Source organism: Vulpes vulpes, chromosome 4, assembly GCF_048418805.1.
Source record: "Vulpes vulpes isolate BD-2025 chromosome 4, VulVul3, whole genome shotgun sequence".
Lineage (NCBI taxonomy): Eukaryota > Metazoa > Chordata > Mammalia > Carnivora > Canidae > Vulpes > Vulpes vulpes.
This window is the reverse complement of record NC_132783.1, coordinates 120,460,749-120,485,070: the sequence shown is the minus strand read 5'-3', so window position 1 is coordinate 120,485,070 and position 24,322 is coordinate 120,460,749. Positions and strand designations below refer to the sequence as shown.

The 24,322-nt window shown below is 38.7% G+C and overlaps 1 protein-coding gene across 1 annotated transcript in view; it reads left to right on the top strand.

The window, feature by feature from the left end:
• Positions 1-795: 795 nt before the first annotated feature.
• The window catches only part of NDUFS4 (NADH:ubiquinone oxidoreductase subunit S4), a 114,457-nt gene continuing 90,930 nt past the window's right edge, over positions 796-24,322 (top strand). Inside the window, exon 1 of the mRNA XM_026017033.2 lies at positions 796-942. Within this exon, the coding sequence (XP_025872818.1) occupies positions 845-942 (98 nt within the window). The 5' untranslated portion in view covers positions 796-844. The remainder of the gene's footprint in view (positions 943-24,322) is intronic.

Here is a 24,322-nt window from a genome sequence, read left to right as displayed (position 1 = left end):
GTGCATGGAGCCTGCTTCTCCCTCCGCCTGTGTCTCTGCCTCTCTCTCTCTCTCTGTGACTATCATTAAAAAAAAAAAAAAAAAAAAAAAATTTAAAAAAGAACTCTGTTAATCATTGTTTTTAAGGTCAGTAGCCTACAATTCAAAGATGTTTCCAACACTGGTCTCAGAAGATCATTTTTGCATTATATGTATGAAGCATTAATAATATTCTTGGTGTGTTTAGATGATGATAGCAAATTCAGAATTCACTGGGAAGACAAGGATATCAAAGATTGTGTTCCATTCGTTTTTCATATACACCCACACGTCAAAAAAATAACCCTTTGCCAGGCCATATGTCCAAAGTGGAAAATATGATCTTTACAACTAGAGAACATCAAACTGAATACAGTCCTTTCCTGAGGGCTTACATACTGAATCTGGCAACACTTTGGAAAAGTATTACTTTAGGTTCTCAAGAACCCGGAGAGCCCTCTATGCTCAGTCCTTTGAAAAAATTATGAGTTGCAGGTGTTTAAATTTTCCAGTTTTTTGGGGGTGTGTGTTCATCAAATAACCAGTCCTAACAACAAACAAGGATTCCACTCTATGGAAGTGGTATTTACACTTAATGCACTACTGCATTTTCTCCCATCCTTTTGCCTTCTTATTTCTTTCAATCAAACCTTTCACCTCAGTTCTAAACTGCAGTATTTAACGAAGCGCCCAACAGAAATGAAGTAAGTAGACAAAAAAAAAAAAAAAAAAAAAGGACACCCTAGGACGCGGCAGTTGCAGAGGCTTGAGATCGAAGGAAGTTTGTCCCTTCCGGAGACCCGTCCTGGCGTTAGCCTGCAGCAAGATGGCGGCGGTCTCAATGTCAGCGGCGCTGAGGCGAATGCTGTGGGGGAAAAGGGCCGCGGCTGCAGCCGCCGTTTCCGTTTCCAGGGTTCCTACCAGGTAACGGGATTGTGAGGCTTCTTCTTCTTCCAGCTTCTGGGGTCTTCCCACTTTTGCGGAGGTCTCTGCTGACTGGGTCCGGGAGAAGGCCTCGGGGAAGGCGTTCTCCGCTGACCCCTTGGTCCGGAGAGGGCAGGCGGGTTTGGGATTAGCCGCGCTTCAGGGGCGCTGGCCCGGCGAGTGGGGGCGTGAGTGCGGGGACGGCGGCGGAGGACGCATGGCCTCGTGGAAGCTCCCGGCCTGTAGCTGTGAGAGAGGGTCTGCGGGGTGGGGTTGTCTCCGGGGCTGTGGGCCGAGCCCTCGCCCCCAGAGGAGGGGAGGAGTCTTCCTCCTCATTCCGCCTGCTCTGCGCGCTCCTCCGTTTTTCACCTGTGGGCCCATCCCTCCGCTCCTTGTGGGAAGGCCCATCCCTCTCTCCCCTCTCTCCCCTCCTCGGCTTTAGGTGGTATTAGCGGGTCTCTGTGCAGAAAGATTGTTTTATTCCTCAGACCGCTTGGCCGGAATTGATGGTTAGTGGACCTGTCCCTGGCAGTAATCTTTGGAAGGTAATCTTTAAAAGGCTGGTGGTGATGTCGGGGTGTTTCCTCTCCAGAATCTTATTAAAAGCTCCACCGTGATTCAGGGATTGTTGCTGTTACCGTTCTGCTTTGCAGCGTTGTGTTTTTTTTTTTTTTTGTGATGGTGGTTTTATTTCGACTGCATCACTTCATTCTCGGTTTCCCTGTTCCGAATTTTCCTGACTTTGTTACTGACACAGCAGCAGCAGCAGCAGCAGCGCACACACGCACACACACACTCTAGTATTTTTGTCTGCAAAGAATAATGTTTTATCGCTGTTTTCGCTGCTTATTAGAAACCAGGGTGTGTATATTGAATATCCTTATGCAGGCTCTGGAGAGACTACCCTAAGTGCTTAGAATGACCTGGAAAGACTGTATGGACAGTTGGGAGTGGTTGGGAATTGATCTAGTCAAATGCTAATTATATTAAAATATAAAGGGATTGCAAAGAATTAGAAGGAGAGTTAACTGGAGAGGATTTTTTTTTAGGGGTTTAAATGGTGGGTGTTGGGGAGGTGGGGAGAAGAGGGTGTTCTGGGTGTGTAGGGTGGGTGGCTTACGAAAAGCATTGAAGCATTGAAGGCAGTAGTAGATATACACATAGTGTAGTCGTTCAAACATAAGGATGCTAAGATTGAGGAAAGGTAAACAAGTTTGTAGTCAACCATTCTACATGTGGGGAACTTGAAGACGGCTAAGCGCTCCTCTAAGTAAAATGCCCCGCTGGTTTGAGTCAGGCTGTTAAGAGAGGTGATCCAGGTTAGTTCTTGTTCTCCTAGACGTTATGGAGATAAATTTTGCACTCCCAACTAATAATGTATTCACAGTAGCCCTAGAACTCAAAATAAATGTGAAGGATCCACTGGTGCGTGGCTAATTGAAGACAAGACTGTATATCTAAGCTTAGGTCACAGCCATTTTGTCAGCTGTTGTTGTAGTTGAACTTAAGGTACTGCATTTTGGAAATTTTAAAGTTTATTTATAATGAGAGACAGACAGAGGCAGACACATAGGCAGAGGGAGAAGAAGCAAGCTCCCCATGGGGAGCCTGATGAAGGATGCGATCGCAGGATCCTGGGATCATGGCCCCAGCCAAAGGCAGACGCTCAACCACTGAGCCACCCAGGCGTCCCTGACTTTTCATTCTTAATTTTTCTCTTTCCATTATGATTTGAAAGTAATGATCTGAAAAGTTTGTGGGTGGAATGCGAGCCATTTTGGGTGCCTGGGTGGCTCAGTGGGTTAGGCGTCTGGTTTCTGCTCAGGTCATGATCCCAGGGTCCTAGCTAGGATGCAGCTGCGCATCAAGCCGTGTGTCTGGTTCCTTGATCAGCAGAGAAACTGCTTCTCACTCTCCCTGCCACTCTCCTTGCTTGTGCTTTCTCTGTCAAATAAAATACAACCTTTATTTTTTTTTTTTTTAAAAGGAAAGCACCAATTAATGGGATAATCTAAATCTAAAATTCATTTTATTGTAATGCTTATAAAACATTTGCAAGCAATGTAACATTTCAGATCACTTGAGTAAAATGAGGAAGATAGAATCCGGCATTTGGTAAGAAGGGGAGTAGTGAACAAAAAAAATAACTGAAGAAAAGAATTATCAGTAGAAGGAAAGAAGCAGTTACATTAACTTGTATGAAATTAACTATAGTATATCAGTAAAAAATAAGAGCAAACCAAAAAACCCAACATACATAAGGGTTAAAAATTATTAAAACAGGGATCCCTGGGTGGCGCAGTGGTTTGGCGCCTGCCTTTGGCCCAGGGCGCGATCCTGGAGACCCGGGATCGAATCCCATGTTGGGCTCCCGGTGCATGGAGCCTGCTTCTCCCTCTGCCTATGTCTCTGCCTCTCTCTCTCTCTCTGTGACTATCATAGATAAATAAAAATTAAAAAAAAATTATTTAAACAGTGTAGATGGGGCTCAGTGGTTTAGCGCCGCCTTCAGCCCAGGGCGTGATCCTGGAGACCCGGGATCGAGTCCCACGTTGGGCTCCCTGCTTGGGGCCTGCTTCTCCCTCTGCCTGTGTCTCTGCCTCTGTCTCTCATGAATGAATAAATAAAAATCTTAAAAAAAAAATAGTGTAGATGATTCGCTTGATCTAGTTACTGAGCTCATGCTCTAGAGTGTCTCAGTTTCCACATGCTTCTCATTTCTCTGGATTGAATGAGAAGGGGGGGAAACCTGGATAAATAGCCTACATGTATTCTTACTTTCCCTGACTTTTCTATGGAATTGTCCACAGTAAGGCTAACAATTTAGGATTTTAATCTAAAAGCTCGATAAACTGGTGCTCTGTTTCAAATAGCAATACTTTGGACTCCATGCTTGATACAGTAGTTTTTGTTTTCTTTAACCTATTTACAGATACTTATCTAGCCCTGTTTTATCACTTCTCATTTTGAACTGAGTCTCGTGTTTACCTCAAGCACAGTTCCTTAGGGTCTGCGTAGGGTATTAATGACTGTTGTGGGAACTAAGTGTATGGATGGATCTTTTTTGTGAGGCTTATTTTGTGCTCCTATCTGGGGCTGTGTTGTGTCTCCCTATTTCCTTTTCCAGCATTAGATAAGCCAGTATGAAATTATGAGTCTCCAGGAACCTCCAGTAAGATGTGGTAAAGTTGACAGTCCTAAGGTTGACCAGAATTCTGTGTATATTACACCTTGCTGGGAAACTGTCTCAGCTCAATTTGGAGAAACATTTAGGATATTTAAAACCATGGGCAGCCCGGGTGGCTCAGCGGTTTAGCGCTGACTTCAGCTCAGGGTGTGATCCTGGAGACCCAGGATCGAGTCCCATGTCGGGCTCCCTGCATGGAGCTTGCTTCTCCCTCTGCCTGTGTCTCTGCCTCTCTCTTTCTCTCTATGTCTCTCATGAGTAAATAAATAAAATCTTTAAAGAAATAAAAATAAAACCAGGTGTTGGCTTCTTTCTACTTCAGATAAGCTGGATAAATTCCTCTCTGAAGGGCAGCTACTTTTGTTGTCTCTGAAACATATCAAAGCCAAGTTTAGTGAGCTTGAAATATCTCTAAAATGTCTTTTTTTTTTTTTTTTTAAAGTAGGCTCCATACCCTGTATGGAGCCCAAGGTGTGGCTTGAACTCATGACCCTGAGATCAGGACCTGAGTGAGATCAAGAGTTGGACGCTTAACCAACTGAGCCACCCAGGCACCCCGAAAATACCTTCTAATAGGTTTCGTTGTTTTGCTTATTTTCCTCATTAAGAAATATCCATAGTTGGTCTGTTTTCTTCAGTAGTAGACATCTTTGTTAAATTCTTCTTAGGAGAGTTAAATATTTTAATACTAATAAATATTAGAATAGTAATAGTGGCACATAGTAAACCTTGCCTAAATAAACACTACTTTTATTATTGGTTCCAATATCTGAATATTTTTTTTTCTTTAATCTTCATGATAGATATTGTGGTAGATGATATTATTTAAAATATTTGCTTGTGTTCTCTGTGACAGGATTATACATCTCTACCTCATTAGCTAATCGATTTCTTTGGGCCAATGAAATATTACTGGCAATAATATGCCATGTCAAGCGGAAGCTTTAGAGCTGTCCCATGTTTTGCCATGTCCCTTTTCCCTCTGCCTATGAGATGGACATTTTAGGTGGGATTTTTTTTTCTTTTAGCTTAGATCCTGAAATGAATATCACATGGAGCAAAGCTAGAAGCTGATTCTTACAGGTTATATAAAATATAAAGTGTTTGTTGTAAGTTACAAAGAGGTTTGGGTTGTTGGTTGCCTCAACATAAACAACCTATACTAACCCCTTTTTACACGTACACACATACATACATACATACTTGTAAATGAGCAGTTTTTAGCAGTATTGAGTGAGGCCACAGGCTTTAGGAGAGCTGGAAATTTTTTTTTTTATACCTATTTTTGTATCTTTCATGGTGCCCATGTAATGGCTCACAAATAACAACAGGTAAATGTTTATCACATAGGGACGTATGGGTGGCTCAGTGGTTGAGCATCTGCTTTTGGCTCGGCATGATCTCGGAATCCCCGGATCCAGTTCCACATCAGGCTCCCCACAGGGAGCTTGCTTCTCTCTCTATGTCTCTGCCTGTCTCTCTGTGTCTCTCATGAATGGGTAAATAAAAAGGCAGGTGTCCAACCACCGAGCCACCCAGGAGTCCCTGTATTCAAATTTTTAAAAAGAAGTGGAAATGAATTTATTTGGGAAAGGATATTCATGGAACATGAGTACTTTTTAGGAATAAGAGTAACTAAATGTGATTATTAAATTTGCATTCTGTAAGCCACTTCACATGAAATTTTAAAAAGTTAATGTTACACTGGACTTAATGGAGAAAGAAGGAACAGTTTGGTTCCCTTGTAATACATGTTTTCTGGGATGGGGTGAATATAGAATAAAACAATTTCAAATGGAAAAGCTTCTAAAAAATATATACCTTGATGAAAATTGAGAATCATTTTTATGGGATTTGTTCTGAGCACAAATTACTAATAGCTGACATTTATGTCTCACTGTATATTAGCCACTGCGCCAGTACTTTACCTGTGTTATCTTATTTATTCCTCACAGTAATCCTATGAACCAAGGTTCTTATTTTTCAGATGAGGAAACATAGCAGATGAGGAAACAGATTTTAAAATGTGCATTACTAGGAAATAGTCTGGTTTAGGCAGTCTAAAGGAACATGTTGACTTCAGTAGTGAGAAATATAGGTCTGATAATAGTAAATTTTTTTTTTTTTATTTTTTTTTTATGATAGTCACACACAGAGAGAGAGAGGCAGAGACACAGGTGGAGGGAGAAGCAGGCTCCATGCACCGGGAGCCCGATGTGGGATTCGATCCCGGGTCTCCAGGATCGCGCCCTGGGCCAAAGGCAGGCGCCAAACCACTGCGCCACCCAGGGATCCCTGATAATAGTAAATTAAAACCTGAGTGTTTTCTCTGTTTTTCTTTTAGCAAATGTGTTTATTTGAGAAACTATCTGATGCTCTTTACTTTCACTTCCACTGTGAAGGCACTTTCACTGTGCCTTTTATACAATGAGAGCTACTTTTTTTGTTTTATTCTTTTCCTTTAGGTTTTGTAATTATTTTTTGGTGAGAAACTTTGTATATGTGACTTGCTTATTATACTTTCTTACCCTGTTAAACAAAATGCGTGTGATATGTGTTAAGCAAGGTAAACAGAACATATATTTCTTACTCCAGTGATCATTAGGAGAAAGTTATTGTATGCTGATGCCTTTAAAAACTATCAAGTGTTTGCTATACTTTATGAGTTCTTTTGTCTGCTTTTTAATAGTGTTTTTGTGTCCTTTTTTGATTGGTTTGCTTCTCTTTAGCAGTTTCACTACCCTTTTTCATTTATCATGAGTTTGAATACCAAGCCAGTAAACTGTTAGGATTTTGTGTAAAATAAAGTAGGCTTAATGAAGCTGGGATGATGGTTGAAATTTATATTGTTGTGATTAAAACCTTGAACTTTAAGGTTGGCAGATAATTACATACAATACATGAGCTCTTATTATAACTTTTCTTTTTTAGTTTGCAGTATCCAAAGACCCTGGTGGAACCTTATGATACCTGAATTATGGAGTGGCCAAATTCTTCACAACGACTTTCATCTAAAAATTTGGATATTTTAGCAAACTATTTTGTCTTTTGTCTTTTAAGTAGTGGCATGAGTGCGCTTTAGAATTTTTATTTCAAATTTTCATTCTGTTATTTGGATAGGTGAATACAATTTTGGGTTCTTTAGAACTAGTTAGTTGTCAAATATGACCTTTTTATTTTTGTCTTTATTCATTAGACTTCATTTTTTCTTTTATGGCATTATGATCAGTTTAGTGGTTTTTAAACCCTTGGTGTGCATCAAAATCCCCTGTGTGTGCATAAAAAATTCAAATGCCTTGGCCCCAATATATAGTAGTTCAGTAAATTTAGGTTGAGGCTTAGCTCTGTGGTGATTTTGATGGGAAGCTAGGGCTGGAAACTACTGTTGGTGAGTTTTAAAATAGTTTCCATGCTATATCTTAAAGACTTACAAAACGCATTTTTCCTTGGGGGTGGGGGGGGGTTGGTGGAGATTTCCAGAAACAAAGAAAAATTCCATTTTTGCATATTTCCCTAATCTAAATTAAGTTTTATGCTTTTCTCCGATACACTGTATGGAGGCTTTTTCTTGGAGAAATTTTCCTTTGAGGCAGAGCAGGCATTTTGATAATTTTGGAGAAAGCAGGCCATGTTACTTGCTCTCTAGAGACTCTTGTTCTTCCTTTTGGAAGGGCTCAGGTTTAATATAGCGCAGCTGTTGAACTCTGCCCTTCGAAGTTTTAAGAAGAAAGTGTTTTATCCTTTAAAATGGAAATGCCTTTTTTTAGGGAGGTGGTCTTTGGCTAGATATAGTTCTCTAAGAAAGTTGCATACTTTTCTAGAGTTCTTTTGTTTCAGTGTTTTCATAGAATTGTTTCAGACGTTGAGAGCGTAGTCTCTGAGAGTAAAGATGTGGCTGCTTTTGTGATATGTTTTGCTATATCCTTAACAAAGCTAGATGAAGAGTTTATTTCTTTGTGTCTTCTAGGACTCGAAAATATGTTCTTTCCTTTATTCAGCCACTCCATACATAAGTAAATGGTCCTTGAATAGGGTTTACTAGACAAAAGATCCTGTTCTAGATGACTGTTCAGCAAGCCATATGCTTCTCCTAAAAATGTCAGTCTGTCTTGATGAGCTTTAAAGTGAATGCAGATGTTTTGGCTCTTTTGAGGACTACCACTTTTTGTGTGGAAAGAGCACTTCTTTTTCAGGAGATTTCTTCACTACACTTATAGAAATTTGCATGAAATTTATATTTGTAACTTTTGTCTTTTAAGTTTAATGAAATTATATTTAATTAGGCATTAGTAATTTGAATTTAATTTTATTATTCTTAGGACAAATCAGATTTGGGGAAATAAAATAGCTCTCAATATGGCTTTTGTTAAGATTTTATATTTATTTAGTCTTCTTAAAAATTTGGAACTCAAAGTGCTCTATAATTTTTACCTTTATTCAATGACAGGTGATATTTTGACAGGAAGGATTACCTTTTTAGATGTTCATTGCTTTCTACTTTGCTAGGTTAACTCTAGAAGTTATAGTCCATAGATTCATACAGTGTTTGAGTTGGGATAAAACTGTAGGATCATCATCCTGCCTGACCTTTTGTTTAATGCAAAAATTTCTAGAAATTCCTGTTTCTTTATTATCTAACAATTGAGGAATAAATGCTGAATTTTTGGTAGCCCTAGAAAACCATCTGTACTTTTAAATTCATTGGTAAATGATGTTTCCCTTTAATACTATATAGAAAAATTCTAACCCCCATGCACATGTTAGCCTTGCAGATCGATAATTGAAAACCTTTGTCATTACCCATTCTCCCCTGGAGTCTGTGCTCCAGGCTTAACATATCTGTTTTTTTCTTTTTTTACCCTTTATTAATTTATCACCAGATTTCCTAATGCTTTTCTACCTCTTGGTACTCCTGAGGATGGGTTCCATTTTGCCAGTATTGTTCTTTGAGCTATATACTGTACTATTAACTAAATGAGATTATCAGAGTTGATAACTTAGCTAAAATTGAATTAATGAAAAAAAGTTGACTCTTAAGTTGGAATTTAAAAAATTTTTATCTTTAAAATTATAAAGAAAAATTCACTTTTTCCTTTCGGGGAACAGTTTTTAGAATTTAATACATGTCATGTATAGATTTGTGTAATCACCACAATATTCAGGGTACAGGGTACCAAAAGACTTCATTACCCCAAAAGACTCCCTCATGTTATCCCTCCCTACTCTTAAAATCCCTGGCAGTAAGTTATCTTTTCTTCATCTCCATGGTTTTGTAATTTTGAGACTGTAATATAAATGGAGCCATTCAGTATATAGTCTTGTGAAGATTAGTTTCTTTCACTCAGCATGAGATTTATCCAAGTTGTTGTGTTTATCATTAGTTATCATTTTTTATTGCTAAGTAGTACATATTTTATTGTGTGGATGTGTCCCATAATCTATCCATTCACTCCTTGAAGGGCTTTTGGATTATTTCTGGGTTTTGACAGTTATAAATAAACTGTCAAATCAATAAACATTTGTGTATAGGAGTTTATGTGAACATGATTTCATTTCTCTAGAGTAGCTACCCAGGAGGGAGAATCCTGGGTCATTGGTATATATTTAACTTTACAAGGTATTGCTAAAACGTTTTTCAGAGTGGTTGTACCATTTTGCTCTTCTATCAGCAATGTATGAAAGTTTTGTTGCTTTGCCTCCTCATTGACATTGATATTGTCAGTGTTTTTTAGTTTAGCCATTTTAGTAGATGTATAATGATACTTCATTGTGGGTTTTATTTTTTATGTTTTTAAAAAGATTTTATTTAGTTATTCGAGGGAGAGAGAGCACAAACAATGGGGTGGGGTACTGACAGAGAGACAAGCAGACTCCCCACTGAGCGTGGAGTCTCCCATGAGCTTGATCCCAGGACCCCTAGGTATGACCTGAACCGAAGTCGATGTTTGTTTATTTATTTGACTTTTTTTAAAAAAGATTTTTATTTATTCATGAGAGACACACAGAGAGAGAGGCAGAGACACAGGCAGAGGGAGAAGCAGGCTCCATGCAGGAGCCCGACGTGGGACTCGATCCCGGGTCTCCAGGATCACACCCCGGGCTGCAGGCGGCACTAAACCACTGTGCCACCGGGCTGCCCTATTTATTTGATTTTTAATTTTAATTTAAATTCACTTTGAATTTATATATAATATGTGTGTGTATATATATATATAGTACATAGTATATACAATATATAGTATAACACCCTAGTGTGTGTGTATATGTATATATATATATATATAGTACATAGTATACACAATATATAGTATAACACCCAGTGCTCACCCCATTACAAAATAAGATGTTTGAGCCACCCAAGCATCCCTTCATTGTGATTTTTAAATAACACTTTATTGAGATAGAATTTATAGGCCATAAAATTCACATAAAGTAAAATTTGATGGTTTTTAGTATATTCACAGAGTTGTGCAACCATTCATTATCAATTTTAGAACATTTTTATTATCCCAAAAAGAAATTCTATGCCCACTAGCTATTACTTCCTGTTTCTTCCTTTCTCCCAGCCCTAGGCAATCACTGATCTACTTTCTGTCTCTGTAGATTTGCCAACTCTGGACATTTCCTATAAATGGAATCACATATGATCTTTTGTGACTGGCTTCTTTTACTTAGCGTAATGTTTTCAAATTGTAGCATGTATCAGTGCTTTATTCCTTTTTATTGTTAAATAATTTTCTGTTGTATGGACATACCACATTTTATTTATCCCTTAGTTGATGGACATTGGGGTTGTTTCTGCTTTTGGCTATTATGAATAATGACCTATAAAACATGCTTATACAAGCTTTGTGTAGACATGTTTCTATTCTTTTGGGAATATACAGAAATGTTGAATTGTTGGATAATGTTGTATTTTCTGTTTTGCCTTTTGACAACTGCTGGACTCTTTCCAAAGTGGCTGCACCATTTTATATTCCCACCAGCAGGGAATGAGAGTTCCAGCATCTTCACAACCTTGCTAACGCTTGTTACTATTTTATTATAATCATCTGGTGAAGTGGTATCTAGTGGTTTTGATTTGTATTTCTGTGATAGCTAACTCATTGTGGTTTATATTTATTTCCCTAATGGCTAATGATATCGAATTTTGGGAAAGTGTTCGTATTTTTTACCCATTTATTTATTTATTTTTTTTACTTATGATAGTCACAGAGAGAGAGAGGCAGAGACATAGGCAGAGGGAGAAGCAGGCTCCATGCACCGGGAGCCCGAAGTGGGATTCGATCCGGGGTCTCCAGGATCGCACCCTGGGCCAAAGGCAGGCGCCAAACCGCTGCGCCACCCAGGGATCCCTTTTACCCATTTTTTAATTGGGCTGTTTGTTTTCCTTTTTTTGTTGTTGTTATTAAATATTTTATTTTATTTTAAAAGATTTTAATTATTTGACAGATTAAAAGAGCACACGAACAGGGGGAGCTGCAGACAGAGGTAGAAGAAGCAGTGGGGCCCCTGCTGAACAAGGAGTCTGATGCGGGGTCAATCCCAGGACCCTGGGATCATGACCTGAGCCAAAGGCAGGTGCTTAACTGACTGAGCCATCCAGATGCCCCAAGATTTATTTTAGAGAGAGGGAGAGCGTGCACATACTGCAGGGAGGGACAGAACATCCTTTTCTTTGGTACCAAGTTTTTAAAATGTTGGGGAGAGGCACCTGGTGGCTCAGTCAGTTAAGCATCTGCCTTCAGCTCAGATCGTGATCCCAAGGTCCTGGGATCAGAGCCTGCCATTGTGTCTGGCCTCCTGCTCTGTGCGTAATCTGCTTCTCCATCTTCCTTTGCCCCTCCTGCTTGTTCTCTCTCTCAAATAAATAATAAAATCTTAAAAAAGAAATGAAATAAGGGCAGCCTGGGTGGCTCAGTGGTTTAGCACCTGCCTTAGGCCTGGGCCATGATCCTGGAGACCTGGGATCAAGTCCCACGTTGGGCTCCCTGCATGGAGCCTGCTTCTTCCTCTGCCTGTGTCTCTGCCTCTCTCTCTCTCTCTCTCTCTCTCTCTCTCTGTTTCTCATGAATAAATAAATAAATAATTAAAAAATAAAAATCATTTAAAAAATAAAACAAAAATGTTAGGAGAAATAATTAGTGAGAGTAAATAGCCTAAGGGTTTACTATGATATTGTCATTCTTTGTAATTCTACTTGTATGTGTGTGTGTGTGTGTGTATGTGTGTGTGTATATATATATATGTATATATACACCTATATATATATGTGTGTATATATATATATATGACATTGGAAATTAGGTGTAATGAAAGCTAGGCCTCCTGAACAAAAATTAAGAACAGGAATATTTTATATTGAGATATCTTTAGGGATCTTTAGGGAACAAATAATGTGTGTATATATTGTGTAGGCTGGCTTCTTACCTTTTTTTTTTTTTAATGATTTTATATATTTATATGAGAAAGAGAAAGTGCAGGAGCAGGGGGAGGAGAAGAAAGGGAGAAACAGACTCCTCAGTGAGTATGGAGCTTGATGTGGGGCTCGATCCCTGAATCCTGAGATCGTAATCTAAGCCCAAGTCAGACACTTCACAGACTGAGGTAACCCAGGTTCTCCTTTTTACCTTTTTCCTTAAGGAACTCTGGAATTTTGCTTGCTGGGTTTACTCATTCATTCAGAAATATTTGTAATTTTTTCTACTTCCAAAGGACTGCATTTTTACAGGCTTTTACTGGGAACATCTGCCTTGATGTTTTTTGGAACATTTGCTTTGGAGATGAATGTGTAGGATATAAGTATTCAAGCACAGGCTAGATGGTCGTTTCTTGGGTCTTATGGATCGGCCTTGTCTTTTTTTTTTTTTTTAAGATATTATTTATTTATTCCTGAGAGACACAGAGAGACAAAGAGGCAGAGACACAGGCAGAAGGAGAAGCAGGCTCTCTGCAGGGAGCCTGATGCAGGACTCGATCTGAGACTCCAGGATCATGCCCTGGGCCGAAGGCAGGCACTAAACCGCTGAGCTACCCAGGGATCCCCAGATTGCCATTTCTTAAAGTCGAGTCTGAGGCAGAGTTATGAGTATAGGTGATTTATTTGAGTTGACATAGGAACTAAAAATGAGGAGTTTAGGAAACAGGGAAGGAAGAATAAAGTGTGATACTGAAGTTGCTTCTGTAAGCGATAGAGGCTCAGTTCCCCTGGAACTTCCTGAGAAAATACAGAATGTCCCTCAGTATTGTCTATTTGAAAGATAGAACGCTTGAACATTTATCCACAGTTGTCATTCACCTGTGGTTGAAAGTATTATTAACTCTAATGTACTTTGAGCTATACTTGTGCTCCTGAAGATCTGAGTCATAATGTTCACTCGACAAGGAATGTTGGTTGATAACCTGAATCCTGAGTTTCTATAGCTGTAGCAAATGAAAAAGAGGCCAAGAGGCTGTGACATGAGCACGGAAGGTGTTGGTTATAGGCTTCCTTATAACTCAAGGGTCTCTATAACTGATTTTTGGGAGGGAGGGTGCTAACAATAAGAATTCTAATAGCTATTATTTATTGAGCACTTAGGCACTGAGGTAATTGATTTAGGTATGTTATTCCATATCATGAAAATGAATGATATCAGTTTAGATGATTTCTTGACAATTATAGTTTATTCCCAGGCTTGTAAATAATTCACATTTATTGGAATATGCTCATTCACCATTACTCTGAGGGACATGACAAAGGATTGGGAAACTTAGGTCTTACAACTCACTTAACTAAAAAATAATATAAGTTCTCTAAGAAAGAGATGGTTTCTTCTGTAAATTTCATGTTTAAGAAATTCACGACGGCAGAATACTGCTCTGCTATGTACTAGGTAGATGACATCCAAGGTTGACAATTAGAGATCAACTTACAGATTTTCCTTTGGATTTGAGAATGTTGATAGGTAAGGCTGGTGGCTGGTAATTTATGATCTGATTCTCTGGGTTGAGCATATATTTTCTCTTTACTGGTACTGCCTGAATGATTCAAAGATAATTAAAACTTTTTTTCCTACAGCTGCATTTTAGGCTCTTGTTCCTTTTTTTTTTTTTTAAGATTATTTATTTATTTATTCATGAGAGACACAGAGAGAGAGGGGGCAGAGGGAGAAGCAGGCTCCATGCAGGGAGCCTGACGTGGGACTCGATCCCGGATCTCCAGGATTACGTCCTGGGCTGAAGGCGGCACTAAACCGCTGAGCCACCTGGGCTGCCCTAGCCTCTTGTTCCTGTCCCACTGTCATCTCTGACTGTTCATACGGTGGTAGCTTAGTCTTCCATCTTATTAATGTGTTTCAGCATACGAGTTTAGTGCATAGTTGGTTTAGAATGGCTATAACATGCATCTGAGGTTATTTTACAAATTTTGGTTTCCTCTTCCTTTGAGACTTAAAACATGATTATTCTGTTGCTGATTGAAGTTCATGGTTTAAGTATGTCTTAGTTACTGCTTGTAAGTGACCCCTCGTTAGGGCTCAGATTTTTACTTTGGTTTCAAATTCAGTCTTTCGACTTCAAGCTCAAACTGTTAATTTGGCCAGTCCCCTTAATAAACTCTTACTAGTGTTCTTGACCTAAACTGCAGGAAAAACTGCTTTCCAGAGATAGACATATTAACTCCTAATATTAACCGTGCTGCCAGGCTATATTCTTAGCCTCATACTTGAATTTTTGTAGTTCACTTCATGTATCAGTCCAGTCAAACATTTCAGTCTAGTATAGTTAGGAACATGTTTTGGAGTCAGTTCCACCTATAGTTGAGTCCTGCCTATGCCACTTTCTAGCTCTTTGCCTACCTTGTGCCTGTTTTCTGTTTTACAAATGGACATCATAATCTCTCTTTCATAAAGTATATAAAGTCCGTACAGCAGTGCCTGGTGTATGCTAAGTGCCTGATAAATTATAACAATAATGTTATCAACATCATTATTATTCTTTTTTAAAAAAGATTTTATTTATTTATTTATTTATTTATTTATTTATTTTTAAAAGTTTATTTATTTATTTATTCATTCATGAGAGACACAGAGAGAGAGAGAGAGGCAGAAACACAGGCAGAGGGAGAAGCAGACTCCATCCAGGACTCCAGGATCACACCCTGGGCTGAAGGCAGGCATTAAACCATTGAGCCACCCAGGGATCCCCCTATTTATTTACTTATTTGAGTGAGTGAGAGAGAGCATGAGTGGCGGGAGGAGAGGGGGAGAGGGAGAGGCAGACAACCAGCTGAGCCAGGAGCCTGATGTGGGGCTCCATCCTAGGACCCTGGGATCATTACCTGAGCTGGAGGTAGATGCTTAACCCACTGAACAATCCAGGCGCCCCTATTCTTTCTTTTGTGGTGTTTTTCTTTTCCTTTTTGTTCTTTTTTTTCTTCCTTACCTTCTTTTTTCCTTTCATAAATCTTTCATAGATTCTAGTTCTTCCTGGATTATGAGAGCAACCTGGATTTTGTTTGTTTATTTACATATTTTACTCATGAGTGTATAAAAGAATTATCTGCACCTGGCTTTTTCCAGATTGTGACCTCCCCTGCACTCTTCAGCTCAATGCAATCTATTTTTGGCATCCACCATTCCACGTAAATAGCTTTCATCAAGGTCGACAGTGACCCTGTTGCTAAATTAATAAGCTCTTCTCAATCCTTATCTTATGTGACCTTTGCAATCCAAAGAGATGACTTTCTCATTATTGAAAGATACTTCCTTTGACTTATACTTTGGCTTTCCTCCTCCTCAGTTACCTTTGAGTGTCCCAGAATCTTTTGCCTATTCCTTGAACTGTCAGTATTTCTCATTTGATTTAATAGCTCTTTATTCTTTTAAAAATGTTTTATACTGTATAATATTTTATATACACTTGAATATATGTAACATATTTTAGGAAGTGTAATGGCAAAGTGAATTCATGTGTGCACATCATCCAATTTAAGAACTAGAGAATAACTAATGCCTTTATTCTTTGCATACACTCTGTGATAGGCTGAATAGTTGTCCCTTCTTCCCAGATACATCCATGTCCTAATCCTCAGAACCTGTGAATATTCCCTTAGATGGCAAAAGGGACTTTGCAGGTAGGATTGAGTTTGGCCTAGTCTTGCTTGACACATTATTAACCTGTGAGACTTATTTTGGACTTCTGAGCTCTAGAACTATAAGAGAATAAATTGATGTTTTAATCCACCAACTTTATGGTAATTTGTTACAGAGGCAGTAGAAAACTAATATGCTCTCCTTGTATCTTGTTATCTACTATGACTTCAGTTACCATCTCTTTACACTAAAGGCTAAATGTAGTTCATTTGCATCATATATACTTTTCACTCAAAAAAGTACACAACTAAAGGTTAGGAAATGTTTTAAAAACATTTAAAAATTCAACGTAATTCTTTCACTATTCTACTTAGTTATTATTTAGTACTCAACTAAGGAATAGAGTTGTTCTAGTGCTAGAGGACTGGCTTATGAAGAGATGGTATATCCTTTGTGATGATAACTGGGTGTTATATATAAGTGATGAATCACTCAACTCTGTATCTGAAAACAATTTTACCAAAAATGTTAATTAACTAGAATTTAATAGAAAAACTTGAAATAAAAAAAGAGATGGTGTATCTTTACTAGTGGGAGGCTTCCTACAGGATTTCTGAAGATAATTTTTACTCTTTGTAGTTCTTGCCTAACACACTGGCTTTAGGACCTACTTTCCATTAAGATGTGATTCTGCATCTTTTTTCTGAATTTCTAGACTTCCGGACCCTTAGATCTAATCAGGGTGTCTCCACTTGGATTTTCCACAGGCCTCTAAATCACAGAATATCTGGAACAATTTGATGATCAGCATTTCCTCCACCACTTCCTTAGTTACTGTCACCAATAACTTGCCAGTTATCTAGCCAGAAATCTATCTATCATTCTTGTCTCTTCCCTCTCCTAGGCTTCTTCTCAATTAGTCATTCAATCCTAGTATTCATTTTACTAGCTCATTCAATTTCCATCCTTACTGTAGCCATAGTTAGTATCATCCTGCCTCCTAACTGGTTTCCATGTCATCAGTCTTAATTTTTTCTCCATGTTGCCTGTAGGATAAAGTCCCTACTTCTCAGCATGCCAGAGTCCTTCATATTCCCTGTTCACATTTTTTATTCATTCCTTGGCATTCATCCTCTCACCATTTCCACTCTGGCCCAGTCATACACAACTATATTTTAGTGATTCTAAACTACTTGTAATCCCTGACTGCTCATGCTCTCCCCCCCCCCCCCCACCTCCCTGCTTCTGGTCCCCCTCTTCCTGTCTCTCCTCACCCCTCTCTTTCCCCATCTTTCTCTCTCTTCCCTCCTGCAATTAAGGTTCTGCCTGCCTACATTGTTTCTTCTTTCTGCTCTGTCCTCCTTGCACTGACCCTACCTCAGCATGCTTTGCCTATTGAAGTCCTATTCAACCTTTAGGTGGCACTTTAAACATCACTTTCTATGAGGAGCATTATGTGAATTTACAAGTTTAGACTATAATACTAATCTTAAGGTTTTAGAATCCTCTGGTGTTAACTTTTACCTTTACTAGTTCTTGTTATGCTCCATTGTGATTGCTTATTTTCTTGTCTCTGTTTCCACTAGACTTAAGTTCTTTGAGAGCAGGAACTATTTCTTCCTCACCTTTGTTTTCACAGCATAACATAGTCCTTAGCAAAGAACAGATACACTTAAGATCTGTGGGCTCATTTGATTATGGAATAGTATGAACATATAAAAATATTTCATAGCATTTTCTTTTTCTTTTTTAAGATTTTATTTATTCGTGAGAGACAGAGAGAGAGAGAGAGAGAGAGAGAGAGAGAGGCAGAGACACAGGCAGAAGGAGAAGCAGGCTCCATGCAGGGAGCCCGATGCGGGACTCGATCCTGGGACTCCAGGATCATGCCCTGAGCCAAAGGCAGGTGCTTAAGCAGGCACTAAACCGCTGAGCCACCCAGGGATTCCCATCATAGCAGCATTTTCTTTTTTTTTTTTTTTTTTTTTTTAAGATTTTTAAATTTATTCATTCATGATAGAGAGAGAGAGAGAGAGGCAGAGACACAGGCAGAGGGAGGAGCAGACTCCATGCAGGGAACCTGATGTGGGACTCAATCCCGGGACTCCACGATCACACCCTGGGTGGAAGGCAGGCACTTAAACCGCTGAGCCACCCAGGCTGCCCCCATAGCAGCATTTTCTAAAGCAGGATAGCATTTTAGATTTTTGTTTTCCTTATAAAGCAACCATTTAAGTTTTTAAATGTAACTATCATGGGCAGTTATGTTATGGATTACTGAAAAATGATTTACAGTTTAATGACTAATTATTAATTTAATTATGCTTTTTTTTCATATAAATAATAGTATTGCAGACTTTATCTTAAGGCAACATTTACTAAAATGTGTAAGTGGAATTTTGTCAGAAAGACAGATTTTTGTATGATTTGGATTATTACTAGGGCTCCAAAATTTTTCATCAAAGAAAGAATAGAAAAGATGAGCATGTATTGCAAATTTAAGTAATTTCAGTAGAATTTTTTTTCTGTAATAAGTAGCCGCATAACTATTATACGATAGGTTTTGTAATGGCAGAATGCTTGATATAGAGAAAATACCCTGACTTTTAAGGTTGAGAATTACACATTCTGTTGTTAAGGCCACATTAAAGAAACCACGTGATTTTACTTAGTAAAATTTGTTCAGTGCTATTTATTTTGGAAATAAAATGAATTAAAAAATGGAATCTATCAGAGGTTAAGGCATTTTGGAATATTGTAGATATTGTTAAATTTTATTATTTAATTCATTGAGAGAGAGGGAGTTGGGGGGAGGTAAAATAAGAAGTAGTGGTGGAGGGGATCCCTGGGTGGCGCAGCGGTTTGGCGCCTGCCTTTGGCCCAGGGCGCGATCCTGGAGACCCGGGATCGAATCCCACATCGGGCTCCCGGTGCATGGAGCCCGCTTCTCCCTCTGCCTGTGTCTCTGCCTCTCTCTCTCTCTGTGACTATCATAAATAAATAAATAAATTAATTAAAAAAAAAAAAAAAAAAGCAGTGGTGGAAAAATAAACATTTTGGGGGAAAGAATTCACGCCAAAATTTAAACTACTGGTTTTGTAGTACTATACGTAATTTTAAAATAAATTGTGAGCATGTTTGCCAAGACTGTGTCATATATAATAGGCACTAAATATGAATGGATCAAATAATATGTTAAACATTTTTTTTAATCTTCTCAGTCCTGCAGCATTGAAATCTCAGTAAAAACAATAGTATCTGGACAGTCCAGGCAAAATTGTTAAAGAAGTTTTCCTTAACAGTCTTTCCATATCCTACCATGCTTCCCACTCCCCGAGACAGTTGTTTTTCCATAAACAGAAAAGCACCTTAAATATACCATTATCAATAGGAATTACCATTAACATTCAAAGCAGTAACATTGATGTTGTTTATAGTTATGCCTTTCCCTTGTAAAATCTTTAAAACCAGCTACTGAGTCTAGCATTGTGCATAAGACATAGTAGATGTTTCTTTCTTCCTTTTTTTTTTTTTTTAACAGATTTTATTTTATTTTTTTAAGTAGCCTCTGTATCCAACATGGGACTTGAGCTAACAACCCTAGGATCAAGAGTTGCATGCTCTACAGACTGAATCAGCCAGGCACCTTGACATAGTAGATGTTCATATAGATCTTTTTTTAAAAAAAATATTTATTTATTTATTTATTTATTTATTTATTTATTTATTTGAGAGAGAGTGCATATGCACACAAGCAGAAGGCACAGGCAGTGAGAGAAAGAGAGAATCTTAAATCTCATTGAGCATGAGCTCAGGGTGGGGCTGGATCTCACAACCCCCAGATCTTGCCCTGAGCAGAAGCTACGAGTCTGATGTTCCACCTGACTGCACCACCTTGCTGCCTCTCAATAGATTTTTGATTAATTGAGAGTAGGAATTAGAATCTTGATAGACATTTCTTAAATATAAACAGTCAACAAAGTTTAACCAGGCTTATTGAACATAGATACACTATTTTGTAGTTGAAGTATTATAGCTGTTGCCAGATCTTTTAGAATTTTCTTCAAAGAATATTTCATTGCCTGGGTATTCATCAACATAACCTAAATTATTTTTAAGTTAAGGCATCTTTTTAAGATACAGCATAGGCACTACAGTTAATAACACTATTGCATATTTGAAAGCTGCTAAAAGAGTGGGTCTTAAAAGTTCTCATCACAAGAAAAAAATTTGGAACTCTGTAAGATGATGTTAACTATGGTCATTTCACAATACATGCAAATATTGAATCTGTGTTGTACACTTGGAACTAATACACAGCTTATGTCAGTTATACTTAAAATCCTCTTTAGGTGAATTTTTTTTTTTTAAGATTTTATTTATTTATTTGAGAGAGAGGAGAGAGTACACAAAAGTGCAGAAGCAGAGGGAGGGGGAAGAGCCGAGGGAGAGAAGCAGATTCCTCCTGAGCAGGAAACTAAGATACAGGGCTAGATCCCAGGACCCTGAGATCATGACTTGAGTCAAAGTCAGAGGCTTAACTAACTGAGCCACCTAGGTGAATTTTTTTTTTCTTTAGGTGAGTGTTTTTAAAAGGTTGAAGTAATTATGAAAAGTCAGTGGAAAAAGTACTGCTTTCATGTCTCATTTTCTTTTTCTTTTTTTCATTTTCTTTCTTTTAAAAAATATTTATTCATTTGAGAGACAGAACATGAGCAGGAAGGAGGAGAGAGAGGGAGAGGGAGAAGCAAACTTCCCTCTGAGCCAGGAAGCCCAATGTGGGGCTCGATTCCAGGACGCCAGGATCGTGACTGGAGCTAAAGGCATATGCTCAACCAACTGAGCCTCCCAGGGCCCCTGAATCTCATTTTCTTATTGATTATATTAGTTTTGTGATGGAAATCAAATTGTATGTACAGGGATGCCTGGGTGGCTCAGCAGTTAAGCATGCCCTTGGGCTCAGGGCATGATCCTGGAGTCCGGAGATCGAGTCTCACCTCCGACTCCCTTGTGGGGAGCCTGCTTCTTCCTCTGCCTATGTGTCTGCCCCACCCCGTCTCACATGAATAAATAAATAAAATCTTTAAAAAATATTGTACATATGACAACATTTATTTAAACATCATAGACTTAGGTGTTAGCTAAGTATTTTCTCCAGTTGGTGGGATTTTTATTTTTACTTTATTTTATTTTATTAATTTTTTTAAGTTGGTGGGATTTTTAATTACTTTGGTCAGGATTATCAGTCTACAGTTTCACTGACTGGATTTAGATAAATTTTATAGTGATTTTTTTTTTTTTAGAGATTTTATTCATGAGACACACACACACACACACACACACACAGAGGCAGAGACACAGGCAGAGGGAGAAGCAGTCTCTCCATGCAAGGAGCCTGATATGGGACTTGATCTCGGGTCTCCAGGATCACACCGTGAGCTGTAGGCGGCACTAAACCACTGCTCCACCCGGGCTACCCGTTTTTTTTTTTTTTTTTTTTTAAGTGGTATGAAGGCCATAAAATGACTAGTTGAATAATAAGCAGCCTTTTTTATTTATTAATAAGCTAACCACTATCAAGTTTTGTGTGTGTGTGGCTTTGGTTTTATGTGGCCTTTTGTGCTTTTGTGCATATATATTTTGTTGTCTTCTGTGTATGAAAAGATAAGTCTAGATCATATTTTACATTTTTGGTTGTTTTAGATTCTATTTGACTTTTTTCATTTTTTTTTAAATTTTTTATTTTTTTTATTTTTTTTATTTATGATAGTCACACACGGAGAGAGAGAGAGGCAGAGACACAGGCAGAGGGAGAAGCAGGCTCCATGCACTGGGAGCCCGACGTGGGAATTGATCCCCTGTCTCCAGGATCACGCCCTGGGCCAAAGGCAGGCGCCAAACCGCTGCGCCACCCAGGGATCCCGACTTTTTTCATTTTTTAAAAAAGATTTTATTTATTTATTGACAGTGAGGGAGCACAAGCAGGGGGAGTAGCAGAGGGGAGAAGCAGAAGTAAGCTCCCGACTGAGCAGGGAGCCCCATGAGGGATTGATTTTAGGATCCTGGGGTCGGGACCTGAGTAGAAGGCAAACGCTTAAACCTACTGAGTCACTCTAGCACCCCTATTTGAAATTTTTAAAACAGATTAATAGATGTGTTAACTTTATACAAACATGTATTGTTTTAATTTTTATTGAGGTTTTATTTATTTTTTTGGAGAGGGAGAAGAGGAGAGCTAGAATGAAGAGGGGCAGAGGGCGAGGGAGAAGCAGCCTCCCCACTGATCAGGGAGCCCAACATGAGACTCAGTCCCAGGACCCCAGGATTAGGACCTTAGCCAAAAGAAAGCTGCTTAACTGAGCCATCCAGGTGCTCCAGACATGCATTATTCTAAAACTAATACGGTATTTCAGAGTGGCACTGCTTGGCTAAACAGGTACAGAATATTTTCAGTTTTTCTTTTGTTAACAACTTATCTTTATTTACAGTAATTTATTACTAAATCTTTATTTGATTTTTGCCTGATTTCAAAAAAGGACTGCTCTAAGGACACAGGTAGCAAATATCTACTATAGCTGTTTTGGGAAATGAATTGTTACTTGGTTATCTTCAAAAATATATTATTTATTTATTTATTTATTTATTTATTTATTTATTTATTTATTTATTTATTTATTTATTTAAGAGAGAAAGAGTGCACGTGTGCGTGCGCGTGAAGGGGGAGGCAGAAGGAGAGGGAGAAGCAGACTCCTTCCTGAGCAGGGAACCTAATGTGAGGCTCTATCCTGGGACACAGGGATCATGACCTGAGCTGAAGGCAGATGCCCAAACAACTCAGTCACCCAACCACCCTTATTTAGTTATTTTTAATCTGAAAACAATTTTTTAAGTTTTTATTTATTTATTTATTTGACAGGGAGAGCAAGTGCAAGCATGGGGAGTGGCAGAGGGAGAGGGAGAAGCAGGCTCCCCACTGAGTAAGGAGCCTAACGTGGGGTAAATCTCAGGACTGGGATCATGCTCAAGCCTAAGGGAGAATCCTTGTCTTAGAATTGATATGAATTTTAGGGTTAATCTAATACAAACTTAAAAGTTCTTTATTTTTTTGAGAGAGAGCGAGAGAGCATGCATGTGCAGGCATGGGGAGGGGGAAGAGTAGAGGGTGAAGGACAAGCAGACTCTGCGGTGAGTGGAGAGCCTATGTAGGGCTGGATCTCACAACCCAGAGGTCACAGCCTGAACCAAAATCAAGAGTCAGATGCTCACTGACTGAGCCGTTCAGGCGCCTGCAAAACTTAAAACTTCTCAAAGGAATTGTTAATTTAACAGCTTTAGTTTCTCTAAAGTAATAGTAATGATGGCTAATAATGTTACTTGGAATAGATCACTATGCTATACATTAAAAAGATGCCTTAATAGATCACTAAGTGCTTATTATCATTTATACCTGACTTAATCTTTTCAGTAACTCTGTGAGGCTATACCTTGGCTCACTAAGGGTAGATGGTAACAACTTCTGATGATAGGAATTATTAAAGAACAAAAACTTAGGGATACCTGAGTGGCTCAGCGGTTGAGCATCCACCTTTGGCTCCAGTCATGGTCCCTGGGTTGTGGGATCGCCTTCTGCATCAGGCTTCCTGTGGGGAGCCTGCTTCTCCCTCTGCCTGTGTCTCTGCCTCTCTCTCTGTGTAAATAAAATCTTTAAAACAAAAATTTAACCAAGTAAATTTAAAAAATCTATTTGGCTTTATTAATTGATTCATGAATTAGGCAGCATGCCATCTAGCAAGTAGAAGGATGCATGCTGCCTAATTCATGAATTAGGGTACAGAAGGGAAACGTTTCTAAAAGCAAGACAAAGAAGTTATAAACAGAACAAAGGATTCTCTCCAGTAGGTCACCTTTTAGGTAGGGGGAGTGGGGCGTCTTATTAGGTTGATTATCTCATCTTCCTTTGGGGGATGGAGAGAGGCCTGTATTACCTCATTGGTGCTGGCCAGTAAATTCCAGACTGACTATTTAAAACCACATTTCTGGGGGAGGTTAAAAGTGCAATTAGTTGGATATTAAGCCCCAGTTTGGTGACTTGGCCCAGCATAAATGACTCCATTCTGGG